Source organism: Amblyomma maculatum, chromosome 4, assembly GCF_055883805.1.
Source record: "Amblyomma maculatum isolate TAMU_Amacu chromosome 4, ASM5588380v1, whole genome shotgun sequence".
Lineage (NCBI taxonomy): Eukaryota > Metazoa > Arthropoda > Arachnida > Ixodida > Ixodidae > Amblyomma > Amblyomma maculatum.
The window spans coordinates 70,828,932-70,855,550 of record NC_139347.1 but is presented as its reverse complement, the minus strand read 5'-3'; the positions used below and the strand labels follow the sequence as shown (position 1 = coordinate 70,855,550).

Below are 26,619 nucleotides of genomic sequence, written 5' to 3'. Positions count from 1 at the left end.
AAGATGGAGAAAGGGACAAAATAACCTTCCCAAAGACAGAGCCTGGAGGGATAAAGGGATGCTTATCATTGCCTCCCACCATTCTTTAAGAATGCATTGCAGGTATTCGAAATAACAAAAATGAAGTGATAAAACAATGGCAGCTTTAACGAATGTCCCGAATTGGGCAGACAGGAGTAAAAGGGAGCGCAAACTCACCGTATCGATGTGTTTACATCAGCGAAGTAACATACAATCCACTAAACACAATCGACCGGTGCTTCTTTTCCTGTCGCCGAGCGCGTGAGGAAAGTTGGCTCGAGGAGCGTGATGTGCTATAGGCTCGAGCTCAGCTCTAGCGAGCGCGTTCATGCTAACGACCCTTCTCATCCGCCATGAATAAACGCGGAGGCGTGAGTGCGACAAGTTACGCCCCCCCCCCCCCCCCCCCCCCCCCCTTTTTTTTTTTTTTTACGCAATCAACAACAAGGAGGGTGGGAAGATGTGGAGGATGGGGGGAAATCAGGGAGGGAAAGCGAGAGGGGAAGGAGGGTAAGTAACGCCTTTTCATGTTGTCGAGTCAGGCGCGTAGCCTTGTCCCGTGGGCACTTCCAATTTAGCATGCCGCTACAGCTCACATATTTCCTTTTTTTTTTTCCCCATCGATGTTTACACGAGCGCCTTGTCCCGAGGGGTCGACGCCTTCGAGAATGATCTTAGCTGAGACTTTTCAAACTTTCCCTCCGTTGTTCTTAAGATAAAATTCTGGAGCCGTCTGAAAACGCCGCCGATGTGTCGCGGATTCACACAATCTGTGTTAATGGAAAGGGAGGGGAGAGGGACCAGGATCAGAGAACACAACGGCAGGAAATAACAAGCTGGACCGTGTACTCTTTCACTTTGATTAGGGCAGGCCACCCGAGGCGTTAGCTCGTGCGCTCGCCCCAAGCGCACAGAAGCAACGGTTATTGTCTGGAGTGTCAATATATGCGCGGAAACGCACAGACGCATTCTTGAAACTTCGACCGATATGGAAGAAGAGAAGAAATTCGATAGCCCCCTCAGTGCGATGGTCGCGGATTGCGTGCTAGGGGATGACGCCACAAGGATGCTCCTCCCGAGTATTCATCCCTTTTGTTGCCGGAACCATCCCTCTTTGTTAGAGTTGTAGGGGATGAAGGGAAACCGAGACGTGCCTAGCGAGTACAGAAAGGCTATTTGAACGGCGAGAGGCTTCCGGGAACACTTACTTTCCTTTTGGCAAGGGAACACTTCCGGCTGGGATAGCAAGACTGCGTTACTACGATATGACCAAAGAACAGAAATTGCGCGTGGTCAGCTTCACCCACGTGCCTTCTACTTTTCTCTTATTTTTATTTCAGATAGGATTTGGAGATAGAGTACGCTTTGGTTATATTTCCTAATAAGAAGCTCCTGTAACGCGGGGTGTCATTAATTTTCATTCTTCTTCCTGCTTTCTCTACAATGTGTCCAAAACCGCCTGGCCTTATACGTTGTTGTTACTGCCAACACCTGAAGAGCCCGATCATTTATGGTTGCACGCTTGCGTCTTCGTTTCCTCTGGGTGGCTCCCATTTTGTTCGGTTCTTTTACTTTCTTCGCGTTTAGTTGTTCACTTTTTCCTGTGCTATCTCTTTCCACCTCGTCTCTGTTTTCGCCTTCACGCTAGAAAAAGTTACTTCTTTTACACTAACACAAGAGAGGTAGGAGACCCTCGAAGTGCTGTTCGACTTTCGTATGGTCAAAATTGTTCAAGACTAACTATTTCATAGTTTATCGGGCATAATGTCACTCAAAAAATGTTCCCAACAATTATGCATTAATAAGCAGTCAAGCATGAGCCTGTGCGGATTCTATCGTATTACAGTCGTGTTACACTAGCGCATTACACTAGACACGAGTGTTACATCCTATTTTGATTATTCCAAGACTTATTGGGTTCCAAAAAACTTTTGTCAGGAAATCAAGACTGTCCCATATTTAGCACACTATTCCAGGGTTCAGGTAGCTCATTCTATTAGAAAGAGAAAGTCAAGCTAGTCTAGTACTCAACACAAGGGTAAATGTAACCTGTAGTGCCAGCTTTCGGCGAACAAAAGCAGCGCACAATAGGAGAACGCAACTTCTGGTTCAAAGCCAGAGTACGCATTGCCTCGGGAACGACTAACAGTTTTCTTTGTTGCACAGTAAAATACCGTTTCACCGTTGTAACTGACCGTACCATACGAGTACATAAGCAAATAAACGTTTCCTTTATTTCTCTAAAAGAGCATATGTGGAGCGCTGTCGCATCCGCAACAAAGTGGCTACCTATATTTTGAGTACTCTTCTTATTAAAGGACCTGTCCCACTGCGATGGTGCAGTGGTTAGGGCTCTCAACTACTGTTCCCAAGGATGCGGGATCGAATCCCGGCCGCAGCGGCCGCTTTTCGTTGGCGGCGGAAAGCAAGGCGCCCGTGTGCTGTGCGATGTCAGTGCACGTTAAAGAACCCCAGGTGGTCGAAATTTCCGGAGCCCTCCACTACAGCGCATAGCCTGAGTCACTTTGGGACGTTAAACCCTACAATTCAACCAAACCAATTTTCTCATGAATGAGCATGTGGAGCTGCTTTATAAACATGAGTTCCCTTCGGAGAACAGCTGTGCACCGCCATAAAAACGCTATTTCGGGATTCACACATATGGAGTACACTGAAAATCGTCCTTCGTTAGACGAAACAATATTTCTCGATTGCGTATAATACTGAGCTTAGCGAAACACCAATTCCCCTTTCATTTACTCGCACTCCGCAAATTCATACTCGCGATGTCGTTGCAACAGGCAGTTCTTGGGAGTTTCGAGCAAATCGTGAAGATCAATGCAAGGACGTCTTGCAGAAGAGTTTGCTTCGAACACCAAGGCATCAGCCACAAGTATGCCGCTTCTTTTTTCTTTTCTTCCTAATAGAGTAGCGGTTTTGAGATAGGTTCACTTTCTTTTCCATTACTACAAACTGGTACAGGAAAGTGCCAGATAAACCCCAGAGCGCTACGATCGCCGCAATGCATCAGTTGATTTATCGATAAATCTCTAATTATTACCGACGAAGTGCAACCACTGTTAGGCATACTACTCTAACGATATGCCTGTAACTTCATGCTTTCAATGAACGGTACTTGGAAAGTATATGTGCTCCGACGCAGCACTTCTTTTTTTCTACCGTTCATAAGAAATCATTTTTCACATTCTGTGAATTCGACGATTGACGCTATGCTCCTCAAAAGTTGCAAACCATGAGAAAGCTTGAGGTTTTAAACTTACTCGTTTGAGAAAACAATGCAGCGCTAAACACAATTTGGCGACTTCGGTTGTCCTTTGTCCAGTTCTTGGAGTTTGAAAATTAAGCACCTAATGACATACCTAGACATAGCCTAGAATGGAACCCGAATTTAAGATTGCTGCGCTCTTTTTGTTCGTCTCCAAAGGGCAAGTTCAAAAACTGGTCATTGGGTATTGCTATTTTTGCACCATTCTCTTTCCTTTTTGCACGTCTTTCCTTTTCTGTAAATGTAGGGAGCGGGGAGAAAAGAATTAGTGCTGGCACCGGTTGTACCATGTTTCTAAGGATGATTGCAGGTATGCGGGGATATCCCTTTCATATATATGCGAAATGAAGTTTATGGTTGAAACGTAAGGATCAAAATTGCTCTTGTGGAGTTTCGTGCGCCAAATTACAACTCAACAGCAAAGAAAAAAAAAACAATACACAGTAGTCGACAAAAAGCACGTCATACTGTGAGGGCTGGTGCGGCTATTTGGTAATTAGAACATTTTGGTGCTTTCCTGGCGTTCTTCGCTGGAATGAAGTTTTGAAACAAAAATCTGTCACTAAGCTTGTCTTATTCTTATGTTTTTCAGCGTCTCTTAAGGCGAGTACAAATCCTCACAACGCTAAATTGAGAACAAATTACACGTCCACGTCAGTGCCTTTTATTTATAGAGGTCTGCACGTCCTTAGGAATATTTTAAGAACTAATCACATTGACGTGAACGCAGGAGGAAAGAACCAAAAATAACGTACCAAAATTAAGGATGGCCCAAAACGAAGAAACCATTCTAGTTCCTTACAACTTTCTGGAAATCTTTAACTTGATTTTTTTTCTTTTGCGCCCTTTACAGAATGTGCGCAATTTAGGCTCCATGGGGTATTAAGTTTCCTTTTCCTTTTGTTGGTCTTAAGTGGTTCTGAGTTACCAAGTAAATGTCAGCTTATACACTTTATTTCAAACTTTCCTTGGAGGAGCCTCAAATAATCAGACCAGGCCCGAGCAACGCGAACATATGCGCATACTTAGTGCAATCATTTCTAGGCTTTGACGTCAAGTCCTTCGTACCATTCTTCTCGCAATGGGCAGCTTTTACTGCTTCCACCAGGCGGTATTGAATGATGTTCCTGCTTAGGCACGTCATTACTGGGGCAAAAAAACGTGCCGTACGCGCAACACTACGGCAGCCCCACTAGACTCTATCCACTTCCTTATCTGCACCGGGCTTAGCGACACTAGCTAAAAAAAAAAAAAAAAAAATTGCCAGCACGGTGGTGATCAAAACTAACGTTCACCCAAAGATGCTGTACCTTGGCAGAAGTTTTATTCTCAGAAAAAGTGAGTACGTCATAGCCCCCTTCGGACAGATAGATAGGCACGTGGAATGGACCTGATACATTTAAGCTGCACGCGAAGTCGGCAAGTACCCTCGATGCCGTGGCGGAAATGCGTTCAGAAAGGCGTACCCGGATAGATAGTTCCCCCTACGTTTCATGCATGCCAACGTTACTGTGTGCGTCTTCAAGTCGGTCTACAGAGCAGGTGATGGAAGAAGAGCGGGAAGGGGGGGAGGGGGGGGGGGGGGGGGTTAGCGATGGTTGTTGGTAGGCTCCGAAGTTCGCGCGGGCTGCGATCTTAACACCCGTGCATGAGAGAGCTGGGCAGCTATTTCCGACAGCGGCGAAACGTTCGACGCCGGACAATTGACCGGCGAATGGAACCTGTCAGCCAGGCGACCGGCTGTCAAGCGCGAGAAATGCGATAAAGCCCGTTTGTGGTGTGCGGGCGTGGGCGCCTTGAGGGAATCGAAACCGTTTTGGGGTGGCGGGAGGCACAGTTGGGGAAACTTGGTGGGGAGGAAAGGAAAGAGTGTACTCGCTTCTGGGGCAGGTTTCCCTATTCCCGCCGCAGACTGCCGTCCAGGGTCGATGAGAGACTGCACCGCGGCGACGCAAGGAACGCTGAGCGCGTCCAGCGGCGTACCCGCCCTTTCACTGCCACCTGTCCCTGCACCTGTGCTGACCCCGTGTCTCTTGTACCATGCCTTTTATATCTCTAATCAAGAATTAGCCGGTATCGAAATCAAAGGCAGATTAAAGATAAAGCTAGGAAAATGTTTGGTGAATATTTTGCGTTGATTGACCAGTTCTATATCCAGATATTGAGAGGACAAAGGTGAGGAGGGCATCAGGAAAAAAAAAAAAAAAGGCGATGCTGTACTTGGGATGGAAACAAAGCAGAGGAAGAAAAAAATGCCACAAGTAAAATCGCTTAAAGTACCCAACAGGGGGGTAGAAGGGGAAAAAAATATGACCTTTCAATGTGCATGTATTCCATCAGAGGACGGGTCAACGTATAATGCTCCTTAGAGTCCATATGAGCCTGCGACCTGCAATTCTTTTTTACGTTTCTTTCTTTCTGCAGTAGCACACAGCAGATCGAGAGAGAGAGGGGGGGGGGGGGGGGGGGGGGGGGGCACGAAACAGTTCATATCTCACTCACACATTTTTCACTCAAACTGGCGCTCAAGAAAAGAAATATTGGTAACCCAGAAATCAAACCAATCGCAGTCTCCTCTTGATCTCCATGGATGCTCTGAAAGCTTTCGTGAATTCGGAAATAAAAAAGAAAAACTTGATACAGAGCTTCTTTCATGAAACAACATTCGACTATAAGTATTTTTAACCGCAACATAAGCAACTCGAAGCGCACCAGTTCAATAATGAGCGTGCAAGAAGCAGGGCAGCTGCCTAGATAGCAACGACTGCTGTCTTTGTTTTCAAAGATTACTCAGTTTCTTTCCCAGTGCCTTAATCTCCTAGCGAGGTGAGATCAACCATTTCCTCTTAAAATAACGGCAGCTGCTTGAGTTTAGAGGCTAAGAAGACTCGTGCTTTGGCTGTGCTTAAGGAAGGCAATACTAGCGATGTAAGCATAAAATAAAAGTCAGGCTTATTAGGCTCTCTTTTCTTGAGAACGTTAACATTTCGTGGATGTTCACTGAAATGCCTTTTAAATCACTCACTGCATTAACTGGCCTCTTCATTCATTTATACGTGAGAAAAAAAATACTTTCCAATTTCGTTCTCTCTAGGAATATGGCTGTAGCGTTCACAACTCTGCATAGTATAAATGTCTTCAAGTCAGTGGCCCAACGCAACGAAAACAATATCTAGTTTTATCTCCCCTCTACAGGCAGCAGGAAACTTGCATACGTTTCTCTGCGTGCCCAATAAATAGTCTGTAGCCCAGGAAACCTAGACTCTTCCCGCTGTTACACATAACATGCGAAATAGACATCAAGCACATTCAGGGTAGCGAAGAAACAGCGCCATGAAAAAAAAAAAATATGCCAACGCTAAGCTACCTGTGATGCCGCCTCTAGGCGCACATTTTCCATTAGGCCTTGCAGGATGTCTGCGCTGTGCTGAACTACAAATCACTCTCCAGACGTGGCCCCGCTAAAAGATGCATATACCGTAGTCGCATCAGGAAAGGACGGAGCAGAACTCCTCCTTGCAAGATGCCGGCAGTAATACTCACCCGGCTCCGCCGCCAACGACCCACGTGTTTACGTCATTTGTAATTCGCGAAAAAGCGCTGCACAAGACCACCATTCCGCGTTCCCTCCACCTAGTCGCCGTCTCTTTGAAAGCGGAGAGTACTGCCACCTCCCCCCCCCCCCCCCCCCAACTCAGCTTGTTATACCTGTCTCCCCGTGTTACGCGGACCAGTCATCTAGGGTAAAAAATGGCTGTAATTTACCGAGGTGTCATGCTCTCTCACTGACACATACAGCATGATGAGACCGGATGGAGCCATCTTTCTACGTTTTTCTTGAGATATTTAGTTATTTTAGTAAGTGCAGTCGCATTCGTTTTCTATCATTACTGTTTCTGTTTATTTCCAGCGCGTAATTTTCAATACGTAAAAGAGAAGTGCAAGTTGTGCAATTTCTTCTCCGACAGATGTTGAAGCCGCAAGGTATTGCAGAGTCAGAGCGTGCAAAAGAAACTCGTTGAGACGCCCTGCTTAGAAAGGGATAGCGAACTGAAGTGGAACGACGTTGTTACCGAAGATACGCCAGAAGCAGCGCCGGAATACTTATAATGCAATAGTAATAGAAGATCTTATATAATAATAAAGACACTGGAGTTAAGCTCCCCCCTAGAGGTAGTTCGCTGAAATATATATGGCAGACGGAGGTGACTTGTAGATACCACCAGCGCTGGCTGCAGGGTTGTAACAGCAGTAGATACACTCTGGCGTAGCGAAAAGATAGGCAAAAACTTAACCCTCGAACAGACGTTTCGCTCAAGGCAACGGGGACCGGCTGTTCCCAACCCTGCGGCTGTCCGGGCGTAGTCCGGATTTCGAATTCAGGCCGCTAAGCGGATATGTTTGCGTGCAAACCAAGTGTGGCCATGCATTCGTAATTGAATTTCCCTGTAGAACCTGTCCAGCCTACTTGCAGCGAATTCGCGAGAAAAGCAATGGCTAGTGACGGAGTTCATTTTACTTCCTTGGAGTGTCACTGTCAGTTCTTTCCTTATTCATCGGTCAGGGTAGTTCTTTTCTCATATCTTTATTCGTTTCTTTTATTTCTCTTACTCCTCCGGTGCTGCCACCTACAGGTCAGAGAAGTGCAGGTGTTACAGGAACTGGCTATCGTTAGGAAGAAAAAACACCAGCTGGCAAAGCCCCTTGTATTAAAAAAAAGAAAAAAAAACGAATCGTAGCTTTCAAGTGAATGCCTTACGCCAGCGCACATTCGCTGAGTTCTAGCTTATAGTGCGTTCTCCTTGTAAGTGTCTGCGCAACTTATTAAAATGTTCCGACATGTACTTGAATGCAACGAACAGAAAAAAAAAATGCGGGAGAAAGAACAAAAGCGCCAAAATTCCCGCCCACCTGAAATGTAATAACTTGGAATTCTTTTATACTCCCGCTTCCGACGTGAAGATGTCCTCTTCACTCACTTATTATTCGCACAAAGTGAACGTCATAGCTTCTTAAGTAATTAGGCACTCCACCGGCTTAAATCGATTACATAAATATCCCCCTTGATGGATTCACGCATAGAAGAGAGCCTGCCGTGGAAAGGCAACGAAAAAAAAAAGCGTACTCCGCGAGGGCTTACACTTCCCTAGCACACTGCACGACAAAGCACTTCCGCTACGTAGTCTCCTTTCTTTTCTATTCTTCTTGTTTTGTCCCTGGAGGCCTTCGAAGTGCACATGTATCTCCCTAATTAAAAAGTGTTCGAAACTTCCGCTTCCCATTTATTTTTATGAAATGTAAGAAGCTAGGAAGGCGATGCAACGTTCTGCGTGCCTTTACACTGAACTAGTTGGCCATAGACTACCCATGAGGTGGCTTTTTCTGCACCAAGAAATCAGAGGAGCTGAGTTTAAGAAGTGCACAATTGGCGCTAAAGACATTTCAGATATAGTTTTTCTTCGTTTCTTCCTTGCGGGCACCTCGTTCATGCTGCTGTAGCCAAACCATTCGGAATCTTCATAATGTGCACTGTGATGTGGAGGTGTGCACTACCGCTGATCTCCTGTTGAGAGCATTCCGCACACTTACCTGAATTCCTTGCAGTGACTGTAAAACACAGCCCTTGCATTATTATGCAAAAAAACGTGAAGGTAAAAAGAGGAGAGTGGGGGAGGGGGGGGGGGGGGGTATAGTCTGTTTAGAAATATTAAGGTGACGACGACAAATTTTCCGCATCCCTTCGCTTACCCTCCTCCACCGAGCCATATCCGAAATGAGCGGCCTCTTTGAAAGCCCACATGTGTCACATTTAAAAGGAGCGCACGATGTGCATGCCACTCCTGAATGTGGGGTTAGCACGTGGTTCACGCAAGATAAAGTGAATACGAGGTGGACACAAAGTGGACGCACGGCGGACACTAGGTACACACGAGGGGAATGAGGGGTAACTACGGGGTGAAGGGAACGTGCTCGACTGTTGAAACTGAGCTTGAAAGTTTTCATTGTTATTTAAGCGCCGAAGGCAACATATCGCATGCTCCAGAAAGATTACCTAGTACAGCTTGTCATTACGGAAGACATGTAGCTTAATTTTCTGAACTCCTCACTACTCCAACTGGTGCTCTCGCAGTTATGTTGCCTAGAAATAGCTAAAGGACTGTTTCCCCTCCCGGAATAGTGCCCCCGCACCCATGTGAAGTCACTGCACGAGGCATTTGTAGTCACGTGACGATGTGGCGCACACCCAGTGTTCCTGCGCGCGTGGTACGCTGGCGTCGCAGGTCCGTGTCTGGCCGTATGGTGGGCAGCGTGTGGTGGTTCTTCACGCTCATCATCATCTCTTCGTACACGGCCAACCTGGCCGCCTTCCTGACTGTCGAGCGGATGGTCACGCCCATCAATTCGGCCGATGACCTTGCGAAGCAGACGGAGGTCGAATACGGCACGCTGTGGTACTCCTCCACACAAGAATTCTTCAGGGTAAGCCGCGCGACTCATTGCTCTGTTTTTCAATTCAGGCGTCGATCTCTTTTGCACTGGCTTAGTGCAGGTCTGACTATATCTTCTGGCGTTAGTTTTTGTTGTTCAGCAGCTTTCCTTGCAGGAGCGCATTGCTATTTATAGCGTCTGAAAGAGCAATTCGGTGATTGAATTGGAAGGCATCTCTTTTCATGCGCCCTTTGTGCACCGGAGACATCAAAGGGCCAGCAAGTGTTTCTTCTCTATTTTCTTTTTCATCAAGAGTTCAAATAAATATCGAAATGAATGCTTCGGCCAGTCTTGCAGTTAGCGGTACCAGAGTGGACCAATATCGCCGCTACCCTTACGTACAGCAAGTTGGGGCCATCGCTACTATGTGCGCTCATGACTATGGTGTTACTTATTATCTATCTAGGAGCATTTACGTACAAAAATATTCGTCACTACAGTGCACAAATTAAAAACTGATAAACATGCCGCTGACAGAGACACTAGTGAAAGCTGCGGCTCATGTTTTCTATCGATCATTAAAATGCAGAAAACAATAAACAATCAACTTGAAACAAAGCACGACAAGTGTAATTTTGATGAGAGCATTGAAACACGAGATTTTAGCTACAGAACAGAAAATAGTACTCAGAATGGGGCGTTGTCAACTTCAGACAGGATGACATTGCGCCTTCCAACCCAGTCGGAAAAAAACTACAGATAATTTTCTGATGTTACGACAGAATTTCTGTGCGGTCTTTGTCGGGAAACCTGTTGTGACAACAGAACATTCTGTAGTAGCATCAGAAATTTCTGTAGTTACAACAGAAAACTGCTACAGAACTACAAACAGAAATATACTACAAAAAAACTACAGAACTACAGAAAAGTGCTACAGAACTACAGAAAAATCTGATGGTTACGACAGAACTACAAGATATTTTGCCGTATTTTTGACAGAGTTCTGTAGTTTTTTGCGACTGGGAAATGAATATCAATGGCGCGTAGTACATGCGACTTAAGAACAGAACAGGAAATGTTTCTCAAAGGGGGCCATCCTGCTATTGTCATCGGCCAATTTTCATGACGTCGTGATTTGTATATGGTTAAATTATGGCCACGCAAGCGTGGCAGGGGATTAACTACGAAATCAACTACGGTAAAGGGCGATCAATAAAGATGTCGTGAAAATTGGTTGTCGCGATGGGTGGGAGATTTTCTTTCAGGGGGCGTTGCTGCTTCGTTTTTGAATTGTTTCTGACTATAATTCAGTTCTCTCAAAAAAAGAAAAGATCTAGACAATACACTACTATTTAGGAGTGCCCTCTCTTACTTAGTAAATCAAAAACATGTAGAGAGGCCCCTTCTAAACCAGCGTACATAAAAACATTTGTGAGCAATCCCGCAAACAGAGGGGGTTACAAAAGAAAAACAGTCTTAAGACAATTCTTATCTACCAGTATCTGAAAGAGCTCAAACAGAAGCCACAAGGATCGGCGACTGACTGATATGTTTGGGCGAATTTCCGGACCATTTCTCTTACTGTTTCCAACCAAGTTACCCTAGCTTCAGTGCTATTAAGTTTCGCATTTTATATTGCTCAAGACTGGTCCCATTTGCTTTTTCTTTCTGAACAGCAAGATTATGTGGGAAAATATCTGGCACGAAAGAACGCCATTTCAGGCGCAAGTGGAACTGAAAATTTCCCGTAGCCACTCAGAGCTCGTGCAAGCCTGGGTTTAGATACGGTGGGACGAGAGCTCAGAGCTTCTTGGAGTTTAAAAAAGGAACGAAAATAATCCTTTTAGGCATTACCCTCTCGCATCTGTCCTATTTTAGCTCCTCACAAAGCAAACCCCTTTGTTCCAGGGGATAAACTATGGGATCACTTGGTCTAAAGCAGCGCCTCCTGATAGGGGTCGGTATAGCAGAGCATTTGGCCTGGGGAGACAAACCTCACAGCGCTTCCTGGTTCCGCTTGATTGCATTGAAGACCGGACGTTTCCGCTTTGTCACCGGTTTAGTGCGAATCCCTTGAGTTCCGCTACTGGTCGCTGGCCGGCCGATTCCCGCGGGCTAGGCTAAGCAAAAGGCATTTTCGCCGTATCAGCGGTCAGCCCTTCAGCGCGATCCCCTTAAGGAAGGGAACAGTGGTGGAAGTCGCATACTTCTCTTCTTGTTTCTTTCTTTCTTTCTTTCTTTCTTTCTTTCTTTCTTTCTTTCTTTCTTTCTTTCTTTCTTTCTTTCTTTCTTTCTTTCTTTCTTTCTTTCTTTCTCTCTTTCTTTCTTTCTTTCTTTCTTTCTTTTTGTTATCTCTTGACATGTTTACCGGGTACGGCGCAGCCAAAATATAAGCACGAAAGAGAGTGGCCAGTCCTATCCAGCTGCGGCTGCTTATTTTCTCTTTTGTTCTTTGATTGTTCCAAAAGAGGAGCGGCGTTCACCTGCTGATGAAACGGTATAGAGAGGTACTACGCGAAGAAGTTTATCCCCTAAACCCTAAGCGTCGACACTTTCTCTGTCCAATACAATTCGGTGCACACATAAAAGGTCTCATTTATTTTCCTTGCGTATCAATTGCCGCGCACCCCTGGAGACCAGGAGATTTCTGTAGCGTAAGAACGCTTACACAGCCTGTCAATTTCCGACAATCGTCCAATCTTCAGGGCCAGCAAGACTAACGCACGCTAATCATGAAACTCGCATTAAACATGCGCCGTACGATTCATCGGAGCGTCTATACCGTCACAGGCAATCCATGTGCGGTGTAGCAAAGTACACATTAACAAGTTGACTGCACAAACTGCTGTGTGCTGACCGTTTTTTTTTTCTTTTTTTTTTCACAGTGACACTCAAGTTACTTTCTCTATACCTGTGTTTGTGCATGTCGTCTTAATAAGGAACAAAACATTATCTTTGTAAAGTTTGCCAGAGTGAGAACGTTGGCTGTCCTGATGTCGTGACTATGAAAAGACTGAGCTGAAGCTTCTAAGGCCCCTGTAGAGGTAAGCGAGGCACTCTCGAATTCATATTCATCAGTCACCTGGAAAGAATAAAGGAGGCACCGAACGGCTTCGCAAATTGCCCTCACTAGCGGACTTCACCATATAAGTACCTGACTACTGATGGTTACTGCCCCGCCCAACCTAACTGAGAGGTTTATCGCAGAAATCATATTGCAAGGCTGGGGCTAAAAAGAAAAAAGAAAAAAAAAAGAAAGGTGTGCTTTGATATTTCTTGTGCTAGCCAATTCGGCGGCGAACCATCTACTTGAAAAAATCCATCCTAAGTGCAGGGTGGAAACTAATAAATCGATATTTGGCATATTTTTGTCTTTGTCTTTGTCTCCACGTGCAGCTTTGGGCATCCGAATCTGGTTACAGTTCATTCTGGCGCGATGATGTGTTCTTCGTCTTTCTTCCTGAATGCGCTTCTTTTCCTTCCTTTCTTATCATCGCGCAGCGATCCAAGATCGCCGTCTACGCACGCATGTGGGAGTTCATGAACTCAAACAGCCGGGTGTTCACTTCCTCTTACGAGGAAGGCATCCGGCGCGTACGCGAGTCCAAAGGCAAGTACGCCTTCCTCATGGAGTCCACCAAGAATGACTACATCAATGAGCGCCAGCCCTGCGACACCATGAAGGTGGGCGGGAACCTGGACGCAAAGGGATACGGCGTCGCCACGCCTTTGGGATCAACGCTCAGGTACGCTACTTTAATTCGGACCCTAGAAATTTGTGTCCTGTCAAATGCGTGAATGTTATCCCACGAGGGCAAAGCACAGTAATTGCCTGGAACAAGCATGCGCTTAAAAAAAAAATAAAAAAAAAACTAGACAGATCAAAATATGTTGTATTCAAAAACAGTAATCTTTCGGTGCCCATATGGATGTCCTGCTTATAATGAAGATGGATGGGCATTGCATCTTCCTTGCGAATAGGGGACGCATATGGATTCCGACACGCGGTGTTTTGAAACATCATCTGTCTTTGTCACTTAGTGCATGTTTACTCCACTGAATGACTCCCCAGAAAGTACAGCAAAAACATCTGAAATTCTTAAATACTCTCCTTGGCTTGCGACAACTCGCCTGGTTTAGTCTCAGTTTTTGAGGAACCTATGCCGCATATGCAATTTACGTTTGGCGAGAAACTAGATGCGGTTCGTTTACTCGTTCCGCTAGGCTGATAAAAAAAGAACTAAAATACTTTACGTAGCAAAAAAAAAACTGAAAATAACGCTCCCAGTGTGGTAGTTGGCATTCTCTTAAGAATCTCTTCCTAGAATTCCAACCACCATCTCGCTGGGACCGTACGGACAAAGATGGTTAGGAGATCGCGGTCTCCAGCTCCGAACCGGCCTCACAAAGGCGGCTGGTAGAGTAGGCTGGACAGGTCGTCGCACGTCATGGACTGTTGGCCACCACCCGGATGAAGAGCCAGACTAACCCTAGGACGTAACTTTTTTTAAGGCTCATCAATAAAGTTTTCATCCACCTACCTCTTAAGAGCGCCCATTTTCGTCGACGACGGACTAGACAGTGGAAGCGCTCCAGATAACGTAGAATGATTGCTGATATGGTATGGTATGGTATGGTATGGTATGGTATGGTATGGTATGGTATGGTATGGTATGGTATGGTATGGTATGGTATGGTATGGTATGGTATGTACGATACGGTACGGGATGGTAGGATATATAGTTCGGTCTAGTAATATATGGTATCTTAAGGTATGGCATATGGTATAGTACGGTATCGTGCGGTGAAGTATGGTATGGTATGGTATGGTATGGTATGGTATGGTATGGTATGGTATGGTATGGTATGGTATGGTATGGTATGGTATGGTATGGTATGGTATCGCATGTATGTACGATACGGTACGGGATGGTAGGATATATAGTTCGGTCTAGTAATATAAGGTATCTTAAGGTATGGCATATGGTATAGTACGGTATCGTACGGTGAAATTGGTATGGTATGGTACGGTACGGTACGGTACAGTATGGTATGGTATGGTATGGTATGGTATGGTATGATATCGCAGGTATGTACGATGAGGTACGGGATGGTAGGATATATAGTTCGGTCTAGTAATATATGGTATCTTAAGGTATGGCATATGGTATAGTACGGTATCGTACAGTGAAGTATGGTATGGTATGGTATGGTATGGTATGGTATGGTATGGTATGGTATGGTATGGTATGGTATGGTATGGTATGGTATGGCATGGTATGGTATGGTATGGTATGGTATGGTATGGTATGGTATGGTATGGTATGGTACTGTACGGTATACGGTACAGTACGGTACAGTATGGTATGGTATGGTATGGTACGGTACGGTACGGTACAGTATGGTATGGTATGGTATGGTATGGTATGGTATGGTATGGTATGGTATGGTATGGTATGGTATGGTGTAGGACAATAACCCGAGGCAACATCGACCGTGAGGGACGCCGCATCAGAGGACTCTGGTAATTTCTACCACTCGGGTTCTATTAACTTCATTAGCGCGCACTGACTTCGCACGTTTTACTTCTTAGAAGCACGACTAGCGCGGTTGGGACCGCACCGACGTTCCATATAAGCAATCTAGCGCAATAAACATCATTGGTATGCTCGTGTCGACAACAGCAAGTCTAAACAGCTCTGACAACCAAGAAGGAACTAAAATACTCGCAAACCTCGAACCTAATTTCGCTAAGCAACTACAATAGAGAGGGCAAGTAACACATCAATGCCAAATGAAGACATTGTCTCTAATTTTCGGCCAAGCGGACAAGCGCCAAATGGTCGACGTGATTCTCCGTGGTCATCAAGGGCCAGTCCTATGGAAGAACGGAGTCGAGGTAGTGTGGTAAAGAGATGGCTGTGGGACAAACGATAATTGGCCGTTGGAGTAGCTGCAGGCCAATTCGGGAAGTAGAGGTCGGAGCAACAATCATATATATATATAGTCCGGCCGGGAAGATAAGCGGTTTTCTCTGTAGGCTCTCAAGATATATGAGTCTGCGAGATGTTAAACTGGGAGTGTGGTGCAGCCATTTACAACAACTCAACGTAATGCGGGCCAGTACTTCTGGTACGCAACTGGTGCGTCAAATCCGAGACTCAGTGCACTGAAGAATATTCGTTGTGCTAGCGAGGAGGACTCCTAATGCCTTAATGCCATAATACCTTACGTACTCACTATGCTTACGTTGCTCGTACCGCACAGCAACGTCTTAAGTAGATAGTAATTTTCTAAACGTCTTAATGGACTTCGGTGATACGCGATTGAGATGACAGCAGCACAGCTCGAACGCAAGCGAATAAAGGAAGATGCATTGAAAGCAGCGCACCTTAGTGAAATTCGAGTCCTTGCTTAGACTTGTCAGCGCAGCATGGTCACGATGGTGGCGTCGTTTCCTTCGTGGTTTCTACAGGGACCGACTAAACCTGGCCGTGCTGACTTTCAAAGAAAACGGGGACCTGGCGCGCCTTGAGAACAAATGGTGGTACGACCGAAGCGAGTGCAAGACGGGCGACAGCAAGGTGAGCGTCCGCGTGCCTGCACCGGCTGATTCTTTTGCTCCCCTCGTAGCCGAACAAAACGAGCCAGCATGGCACACAGTTAGAGTTCGTAGGCACAGCCCTTCCAGATTTGTCCTCCTCCGTCTCTGAACGTCCTGTTGAACTAGCTTTACTTACTTACTTTACTTACGTTACTTTTCGGCCGGTCATTCTCGCCGCTCCGCCAGATTTGTTATTGCTGACCGGAACAGGATACTGGAGAGGCTGCGAATGAGTATAAAAAAGAATATCACATGTTGCAACGAACACGAACAGATTTTGAGAGGTATCCCTCACTGGCGTCATATATACAACTTCTTCTACGTATGCGTCATGCAATCTAATGTAACAGCCGTTCAGACAAATTATAGAAGTTATTTTCAATTCAGTTTCATTTGCTTCATTAATAAATACTCGAAAATCCAAAGGTTAGCGTGGCGCAAGGTTTCACGCTCCTGTGTGCCACAAGCTTTATCGTCCACTTATCCGGATGAACCTGGATCTGTCGCTGCCCGCTATTTTTACATGCAGCCTGCCACGCTATTGTTAGCAGTTCTATCGTCAATTTCTTTACCGCTGTTTTTTTTTTCATTTTGTTTGCTCTTCTCTTCTTCTTATTCGCGTTCTTTTTCTTCTTCTTCTTCTTCTTCTTATTATTATTATTATTATTATTATTATTATTATTATTATTATTATTATTATTATTATTATTATTATTATTATTATTATTATTATTATTATTATTATTATTATTATTATTATTATTATTATTATTATTATTATTATTATTATTATTATTAGCCCCACCACCGCCATCATTATTGAATTGGTATCTGAAGTACGTATATACCCTACCGTATTCCAAGTGTTGGGGTAGTCCCTATTCTAGTTTGGGCCATTATGGAGCACCAACACCCGTAATCGTCTACCCACCTGCTCTACGTAGCGGCGAGCTATTGTTTCGGGCATATCAATAAAGTCGATTCTGAAAACACAATTATTTATTTGCCCTAGAATTTACTTTTCTGAACAGTTTAGCCAGCGCCACTGTTTTTTTTTTTTGTTTTTTTTGCGTGCCATTGCAAAAGCACAAATTTTCTGCGGGTGTCCTCAAACTGAACAGTTCTGCCGTCATTTTCTCCGCCAGGAGTCAACGCAGAACGAGTTGACGCTGAGCAACGTCGCCGGCTGCTTCTACATCCTCATCGGAGGCCTCGTGCTCGCGATGGTGGTCGCCCTGCTTGAATTTTGCTACAAGTCAAGGCTGGAAGCATCAAGATCAAAGGCGAGTATAGGGAATTTTCGCCGATAAAAATTCTTGTCGTGCGATCGTAAATGTTAAAGTACCGCAACCTTGGGCCTTCGCGGCCCGGCTGTCTCATGCTTGAAGCCAGCTTGAAAGCGGGCTGAAGTAATGACGAGCCTATAACAACAACCCGAAAAGGGGTAACATAAAAGATTATGAAGGTTGGTTCTTCCGTTTCTACATGAGAGCCCTGAACACAATGAGCCAAGATCACATAGTGGTAAGATGCGTAAATACATTTTATAATATAGCCATGTTACGTGAATGGGATAGCGAATTTGGTGTTTCGTATTAAACTCCTTTTAACGTTATTCTGTACAATCAATTCAAACTTCTAAATCTCTGAAATATACACTCGGATAATTTCCGCTTTCGGCCATTTTTGCTATAACCATGCACCGCTCACCTAGCACTTCCGCCTCATAGTGAACGAGGCTCCCGTATGAGAGCTATCGTTAAGTTGATGTTTGGAGCATCCTTTCCTCCTCTCAATACTGTCTAAAAGTTGTGGCCGAGAAGGCACGTTAGTGTGCAGTCGCCATCGGTATAAATATAAGGTTATACATAAATAAATGCATCAAACCTAACCATAAACCTAATATAGCTTTCTGACGTATTCGGCCTCTGTCCGAGAATAGGTTGGCCAAAAAAATGTGCTGCTTGGGGACATAACCGCTGCCCCTGTACCCACACCCTATTTATTCGACAGACGACTTCTTTAATGAACTGACTGCTTCTTGGTGAAAATGCATGAAGACATCAAGCTCCTCTAGGATTTCAAGGCCCTTAGTGACATTTACACCGACTCTAGTAAGCCCAGTGGTTAAAATACAATGCGGCACGTTGTATGAGTCGGGATTTCTAAACACCATCGAGAGAGCACATGCGCAAGAGGCTACACGTTACATCAATGCTCACTTCTTCACAGTCTCAGCAAGATTGCATGGCTGAGAGCATAAAGAGAAGCGCCTATTCTGGGGCCTGCCATAATGATAATCCATTATCGTACGAGCACCGAGCACGCTTCTTTTCGTTCGTTTTCTTGCGAACACCTTGCCCTGTAATAGTAAAGTGATGTTCGTGGGAAACGTGCCCTGAACCGACAAGAACGAAATAACTTGCCGCGCAGTTACTTTCGTCGCAAGCATAGAGAGATATCAGTAGCATAAAGCTACTTACACTGAACTCATGTCTGCTGCCACGAGCTGCCCATAAACGTTTCGTCGATACTGAAGCTCAACCTAATTCATATTTTTCACCGTTGGAGACAAATTATTCGACTTGTCCCGAATCCACTCTAAATATAGTCATTCGGTGTGAAGTTCTATTTAAGAACATTCATATGCAGTGTAATTGACCCGGGCGAAATTGATCAGGGTGATCAGGGAATCATCAAACGGATGCACTAGATGACCTTAGCGAAAACTTCCCTGTTGCGAGGTCGCCACCCATGAGCTTCAAGTCATCAGCGATTCGAAAGGAAAAATTAAAATTAATGTGAAGCTGAGAGAGCACTTTTTTTATTTAAGTTACCCGGCTGCAACGCATCTGTCTAAATATTGCGCCACGTGTGGAAAGAATGAAGGAGATAAGAGAGAAAAAAAAAAGAAAAAATCATTACTCAAACCTTGCCTCGACTGAATTCTCATCTTGTTATGTTATGCAGGTAGGCTATTCCGAGAAGTGTTCGAAGCCTTCCATTTCTGCAGTGGTAGAGCGGGTTGCGTCAGTCATCCCTACGTACAATTGTTTGAACGGGAAGCTGCCTTACGACTCGGCATTATCCGCAACGACACGTTCCTGTTAGCGATTTTTTGCGTTTTCCTATGCTGCCCTTCCGCACGCTCATGTCTAGAGGGTATAAATGTACTTTTCTTTCCGCCACTAACCATTTAATTTGAGAGAAAGCGCTGTTATTGTCCGTTATTCTTGGTTGTTCTTGTGTTTTACGCTAGTTTTTCCTAAATTGAGACCATTCCAAATAGTCCAGTTCGCCGTATTCATTCATTTCATTTTTCATACAAAGCGCTGTTTTCCTACTTCTACCCACTGCTTTCGTGACTCAGGCTTCTTAGCCGTATGTATCCTTGTGTGCGTTTGTCGGGCAAGGGTGGCTTCATGACAGTGGAGACAAGGTAAGTGCCCACCGCATTTCCAAGCCTCGTGTGGCTGCCTTATTTCCACTGCGGACGCACAAGAAGGTTCTGCCATATTGCACGTTTGCTATGGGGGCCGCATATACGATTCTACCGGGTCTGCCTGCGAGTACAGTACGGACTGATTGGATGAGACCAACGGCAGTACCAGTCTTCGACCACGTCAAAAAATAAATAAGTAAAAAGTTTAAACTTGCATGGTGATGCTACGAAAAGAGGGTCGTAGCATTCAATTTTTTTTGTTACCTTAAGCAAATAGAGTCCGAAACTGAAACTATGGTGAATTCCGCCTCAAGTGCTGAGGTTAAAAAGCATTCATAAATTTTTTTCCTGACTTATTGACAGAGGTGTTCCCCGCAGCTACCCTATTCCATAGGTCGTGTTATCTATTCCCCATTCTAAGACTGCTATAGTCGAGCTCTAACACCGAACAAGACTTTACGACGAACGAGCTATTAACGTTGAACAGATTTAAATTAGTGCGTTATAGAGGGCGAGCGCAAGGTCGCTATCAGAAACAGCGTTGCGCTCGCATGCGTATACCCCGGCCGTTTTAAGTGCCATCAATTTTAAACCGCATCGAAGCTGTCTAAAAGCCGCATTGTGCGGATGCCGTGAAAGGAAAGCCACATTGTGTGACTGCCCGCAATTACTTCTCCTCGGATCTTGTTCCCCGTGGGCGCAATTTTCCCGTGCACTTCGACTTTTCATAAATCACGTCGGTTCCTTCTCATTCTTTTTGCCTCGAAGCACCCTGTGCTGAATTCCGGAGGCGGAAACCATCCTTGTGACACGGGTAACAAATGTTCCTTGGGTTGAACTCTTCTTTTCCTTCGCTTATTCACCTTCTTTTTTTCCTCAGTCACCGTTTCCATCGATAATTACCCCTTGCACTTTGCCTCAGTGCTACTATGTTTATATGCCTTCCTTCGAGTCAAAGTTCGGCGTGTTTCTGTAGGATAATGACCGGCTGTAAAAGAAATCGAGAAATCTCGCAGTAATTTTTTTTTTTTGTCACCTGCACTGCTGCCGTCCTAATGTCAGCGTTTTTCCCACTGACATCGTTGATTGCGAGAAACGCATGTTCTAGGTGCCAGTGAACACACTGCGCTATTAGCTGACCCTAAAATATAAGGCAGAAAAAAACAAGAGATCTTTGCCACTTTCTCCTACTGACGGCCACTCCTAATGTGCACTTATACTGCGTGTGATTATGATCGTGTAGCGGAATATATCCTGAATTCATAAACCGCAACTCCGTTCTACTGAGCGACTGTGCACTCACCTCAGCTTACGGCAATACACTTGAGCGCTTTCGTCGAGCCCGCAGTTAAAAAACGCTACATTGCGATGGTTTCTTCGTTGCCTAGCCTAACCCACGGGATGCCCTACCATCTGTCAAGTCCCACCGGCTTTTGCTGAAGGATCTTTTGCGCGCTAGTTTATTTATATTTTTTTCTTCATTATATCTTTGGAAAGTATCTTTCTAAATCCGCGATCGCACCATTGTGTTGCTTTCGTAAGCGCCGGACGAGTTAAAGCCGCTATGCTTTGCTCTCCTTCGCAGTGTAGAAAGGGAGCGCGAAGGACGCAAGGTGAGAGGAATCCTCACCACGTAATCTCTTTTAGGGACGATTATGTGCCAGATGGAGGAGAGGGGAACAGATGGCGGGTGACGAGCGAGGAGAAAAATGCCCTTTTTCTTGCCTAATACAGTTTGATTTTTATTCCCCTGTTTCTCTCGCTTTCTTCATGTCCATCCCGAAACCGGCTTCCCTTTGTCACCCGAGGCTCCTTTTGTTCGTGGCGGTGCGTTTCGAAACAGCCAGCTCAGCAGAGAAGCGTCCCGCTATATACGGGGGAATGTGCGACAACGAGACGAGCGTATAACCTCTTGGGCACACACGTACACGCACGAACGAGGGAAGAGCCGGAGAAATAATGCGAAAAGCGGGGAACATCATGCTACAGTTTCGCCTGAATAATTCATACTGCTCCTTTCGCCTTCCCTCCGCACCCTTTTCCCTCCGCCGTCCTCCGTATTCTGGGGACTGCTCCCCACCTTCTTCGACGCACGCGCTCACGCACAGACGGACCCAGGGCGAAAACGCATTTATCATCGTCGTCGCATCCACCGCTGCCGCTCGCGCTCGCTATGTCTGCCGCCGCTGTGACTGTTTCTTGGAAACCAGGCGACGCATTGGCGATGTATGAAATCGTTGAGCTAGTAGCCTACGTCATCCTTTCTTTTCTGTTACCTCTTTTAGTATTTTGTCTCGTTACTTGCACTTCTACGCCGCACAACAAGGCGCCAGATAAGCAGCCGAGGCATTACTGTCAGCGTGCTTTGGGGTGTATAGGGAGAAGTAGGAAAAGGGAAGTTTTGCCGGAGACAACGAGCGTCTGTCTGTCTGCGTGTGCCTCGACGCCGAAGATGAAAAGTGGAGCAAGATCCGCACGATTTGGCCCTGACGGGATGATCTTTGTTTTTGAGCCTCGGCAACCTCGCAGTTTGTCTCCGCCGTCATTCCGTTGCTGAGCGAAAATGTTCGGGTGGAGTGGAGGAGAGTATTTAGGAGGAAAGTTCGCAGATGCATCTCTCCAAGATAAACGTTGTTCTCTGCCACTAAGGACGGTAAAAGACAGCCGTTGCTCAGAATTCTCCCAAGACGATATTGTTGGTAACGGAGGGAGAATTCGCTTGAGCTGCGACGCCCTCTTTGACCTATTGCTCCCGCACTGGGCTTCGATTGTTTGTAGAAGCATCTTTGGCGTTTTAGAAATCAATGGAGGCACCATTATCTCTTCTTCGTAAGTACACCTCAGAAAAAAAAAAAAAGAAACAAGCGCTTTTTAGCATCTTTCCACTTTCACTCCCATCTTCCTGCCTTCCCTTATGGCGCGATTCAGGTGTCCACAGCAGAAATGGGACAGATACTGCGCCTTTCCTTTATTCTGAACTAAATATTATTATTAGTAGTACTATATATTACCCGGAAAGAAAAACGAGCTTAATTAGCTAAATGCAACATCGAGACAGTTTACGTCTACGCAAGAGTTGCTACAAATGAGGGCTGAAAAATAAAACTGGGTGAAAGACTTTCAGGAAACGCCGTGCTGCTTCTTCCGTCGTAGCAACGTGTATCCATTATCATTTGAACGAAGTTTTTTTTTTTTTTCCTGCATTTACAGCACTGAATTGAGCAAGTTTCTACCCTTCTTCGACTGTTACAATGAAACGTTAAGTGCGTGATAAGCGTATTCATGACTGTGCCCATAAAATTAAGGTTGCAGAATGTTTTCTTTTAATCTGAGGAGCGTGCAACATGCCACATAAACAAAAAGAAATTAACAATACAAATAGCATATAAAGACAGCAAACTCAATTTTTTCTAAATACAAGCTCCCAAAGTAGACACGGGAAACATTCCTCATTACATCATACGCCTGAATATGTGGACGCTGTTCGTATAGAACGCAACTACTGTTCAGCGCTTCTCTCTTTCTACCCGTGCTTCTTTCCCAAAGCGTCAGCACAAGAGGGCTTTTCAATTCTCAGGACAAGGCGTCATTTTCGAATAATCTTTTCATAACCGGCAAAATCTGGTGCTCGTTTTACAATCAATGGAAATGTCGGGAATAGTCATTACTAAAAAGTGCCTCGCCGCGGTTGTCCAGTGGTTAGGGCGCTAGACTGCTGTGCCCAAGGATGTGAGATCAAATCCCGGCCGCGGCTGCCTCTTTTGGGTGGAGACGAAACGCAGGCGCCCGTGTGCTGTGCGATGTAAGTGAACGTTAAAGAACTCCAGGTAGTCGAAATTTCTGGAGCACTCAAACTACGGTGTCTATCATAGCCAGAGTCAGGTTGAGACATCACACTCCAAACACCAAACAACACTTCTTAAAACGTGTGCTCCCTCGTATAGCTAGTGATACGAGTTAGTTGGGTTGAACTCTCTCGCCTTCCTAAAATGTGTACGTGGGAAGGCTGTTTGAAGTGTTTGAAGTTTTATGATGTTTTTCCTCTGGGAAGAGTGTTTAGGCTTTCGAAGTTTTCCTGTCTTCTTTTGTAATTAACCCTCTCCTAATCTTCTATCTCTTTCAGATGACCATGTACGACGCGATGAAAGCCAAGGTCCGCATGTCCATCACAGGCACGCAGAATGGCGATCGCGGCATTGATCACGGAGAGCGAGGAAGGGTACGCCAGGATACTCTGTAATTATGACGCCCCCTTTCTTTGCTCCTTTTAGTTCATAGGAAACCCCGTAGATGTCCCTGCACATGATCTCTATCGGCCGTCAGCAGTGATGAACAGTACACTTGATTGTTAAGTAACGTTACTAGCCTAGAATTCAGACAAAAAAAAATAGAACGTCTGAATTCGAAACAAATAAAATATCTTCAAGAAATGTGTTAACTCAACCAAAACAGTTTTTTGTGCAAGAGCCTACCTTGCAGGTGAGCAATGACGTTTAGGAACTGATTTTCTTTTTTTTTTTTTTTTTTGTATAGCGTGCTTGTTTAGTTTTTTTTTTTTTTAACCTTGGCGGTTTATTACTGCTCTATGCGCATATTTGTTTTATACCAGAACTCAATCTCGCATGCGCATGAACTTTTTATTGATTTATGTAGTCATGTTTTTTTTTTCTAATTTTCTTTCCATCTTTTTTTTTTTTTCCTGCAAGATGCTTCTTCCTCATACAGGTGTGCATGGCAACTTACGATTGGGCGTTTTAAACATTTAGATAGTGTAGGTGATTTTTAGTGCGTTTGCTAAATCTGTCAATTCCGAAAACAACGTAATCTTCGCGTGATGTCTGTTTCATCGCATTTGTCAACAGCCGAAAACCACAACAATTCAGTTAGTAACTTAAGAGAATAATTGAAATAAACATCGGGTGATTTTCTTTCCGTTTACAAACTTTTATTTTAAAACTACGAGGTACATGTCTGTGCGTTCTATGCAGGTGGGTTTTCAGCACTGCGGGCATCATTTACGTGATACAGCTTCATAATTACACAAAAAATAACTGAAATTAGCTAATCAAATTATTTACTTTCTCATTTAAAGGGCCTCTATTATATTGCAAAGTTGAAAACATAAAAGGTGAGCCCCGTTTTGACTTTTCCCTTAACCGGCAGTGTGGTTAGCAATATCGAATGACACAAGTGAGCATTTGAAAAGTCGTTGAGTTGCTTTTCCGTATCGCATAATTATCTAATGACTTCATTAGATGTGATGACGTCGATAAAATGATTTAAACTCCTTCAACATCATCAAATGAAGAAACGGCGTACTTATTAGCTACATCTAGTTATGCGATAGACGCATTTTATGAATCAATAATGCCGAGAAGCAAACTCAACAAGTTTTCAAATGAGTTCTTTTTTTATTGTTATTTACGTTCGATATTTTCAACCACTCTGCAGGTTCAGAAAGTTTAAAAACCGGGCTCCCTTTGATCTTGGGGGCATTGGTTGTCACATTATATTAGTGTTTTTTACAATTAAAAGTAAGAATGTTGATTACATAATTTCAATTATGTGCTTGTTTATACATCAAGCTATACAGATACAAGATGTCCGCCTTACTGTTAAACCCACGTATTAGGTCCACACAAAGTTCTCTCTCGCCATTCTCAAAATAACCGTTTGTAAACACTTTAAAAAAAATTCCGTTTTATAAACCGTCTGCTACCTGCCAGTGATGGCAGATGGAAAAGTAGAGCAAAGGAAATCCACCCCATAAAGGCAGGCGCTCTCACATGTGTCAGCAGGTGGAAAGGTGACTGGTTGGCCGCGGCAGCTGCACCTGGTATACCATACCTCGACATGCATTAAAGTGCTGCGTAGCAACCTGCCAATTACGAATTCAAAACATAAGCAAATATAAAGAAATCTAGACCAATATACAAAGTTAAGTCGAGGTAAACAAAGCTAAACAATGGGAAAATATGCTAAAGCACGTAAGTCGCATTTTGCTTGGCGAGGTAAACCGGGACCCGTTTTTTTCTCGGGTACTTTTGCTGTACAAATATTTCTAATTTAGTGGTTCCCCGACTACCGTACTGTAGACTACTGTTTTTGGATAGTACACCGAGCGCCTGCAAGAAATACGGTACTTGCGCACAAATAAAATGCCGACGTTACTTTGTTCTGCCTGTAAAGCGTGCTCTATTGCATATAAACTGGGCTAACGGCGAAGCCAGCTTTAAAATAAGGAAACTGAAGATGGCAGGGGGAGATTGGTAAGAAACTTCAAAGAACATGAACCCAGTCTTTGTATTTATACACCTCAACTATGTTATAGCATGTTTAACAATCTCTAGGAGATAAGCAGATTATTTTACTCTATTACCTCAACAAATATTAGCTGTCTCTATCTTTGAATTTTCCTCTCAAGCTGTGCCCATATGGAATAATTGCTCACAGCATGCTACCTTTGCACGTCTCTAGGGTACCTTCAACCACGAAATGATTCTGATTCCATCAACCTTATCTGTTCACTCCCCTTCCTCTCCCCTATAACAGCTCTATAATCCGCCGGCTCACCTAGGTCAAGCGGACGGCTTCGGGGAGTTCCCGGGCGTCAACACGCACACTCAAGTCTGAATTACTTTTCCTAGTCGATGTCACGCGCGAAACTAGACTGTGCGAGTACACAAGAAAGAAGGCCGTGTCCGCACGAAGTTGGACAACACGGCCTAGAAATCGATCCACCGGTTGCCGCGGCCTGCGGGCGGAGGGGCACGTGTCGTCAGCGGAGTCGTCGCTTTCTCCACCGGGATCCTCTTCGCTTGTGTGCGGGCCCTCAGG

General features: G+C 44.8%; 1 protein-coding gene across 1 annotated transcript in view; it reads left to right on the top strand.

Annotated features, from left to right (window-relative positions):
• Positions 1–26,415, top strand: part of LOC146191365 (glutamate receptor 1-like) — a 244,493-nt gene extending 218,078 nt beyond the window's left edge. The window contains exons 12-17 of the mRNA XM_084599920.1: positions 9,589–9,787; positions 13,238–13,482; positions 16,212–16,320; positions 17,486–17,623; positions 23,906–24,001; positions 26,335–26,415. Coding sequence (XP_084456046.1) covers positions 9,589–9,787; positions 13,238–13,482; positions 16,212–16,320; positions 17,486–17,623; positions 23,906–24,001; positions 26,335–26,415 — 868 coding nt within the window. The remainder of the gene's footprint in view (positions 1–9,588; positions 9,788–13,237; positions 13,483–16,211; positions 16,321–17,485; positions 17,624–23,905; positions 24,002–26,334) is intronic.
• Positions 26,416–26,619: the final 204 nt, after the last annotated feature.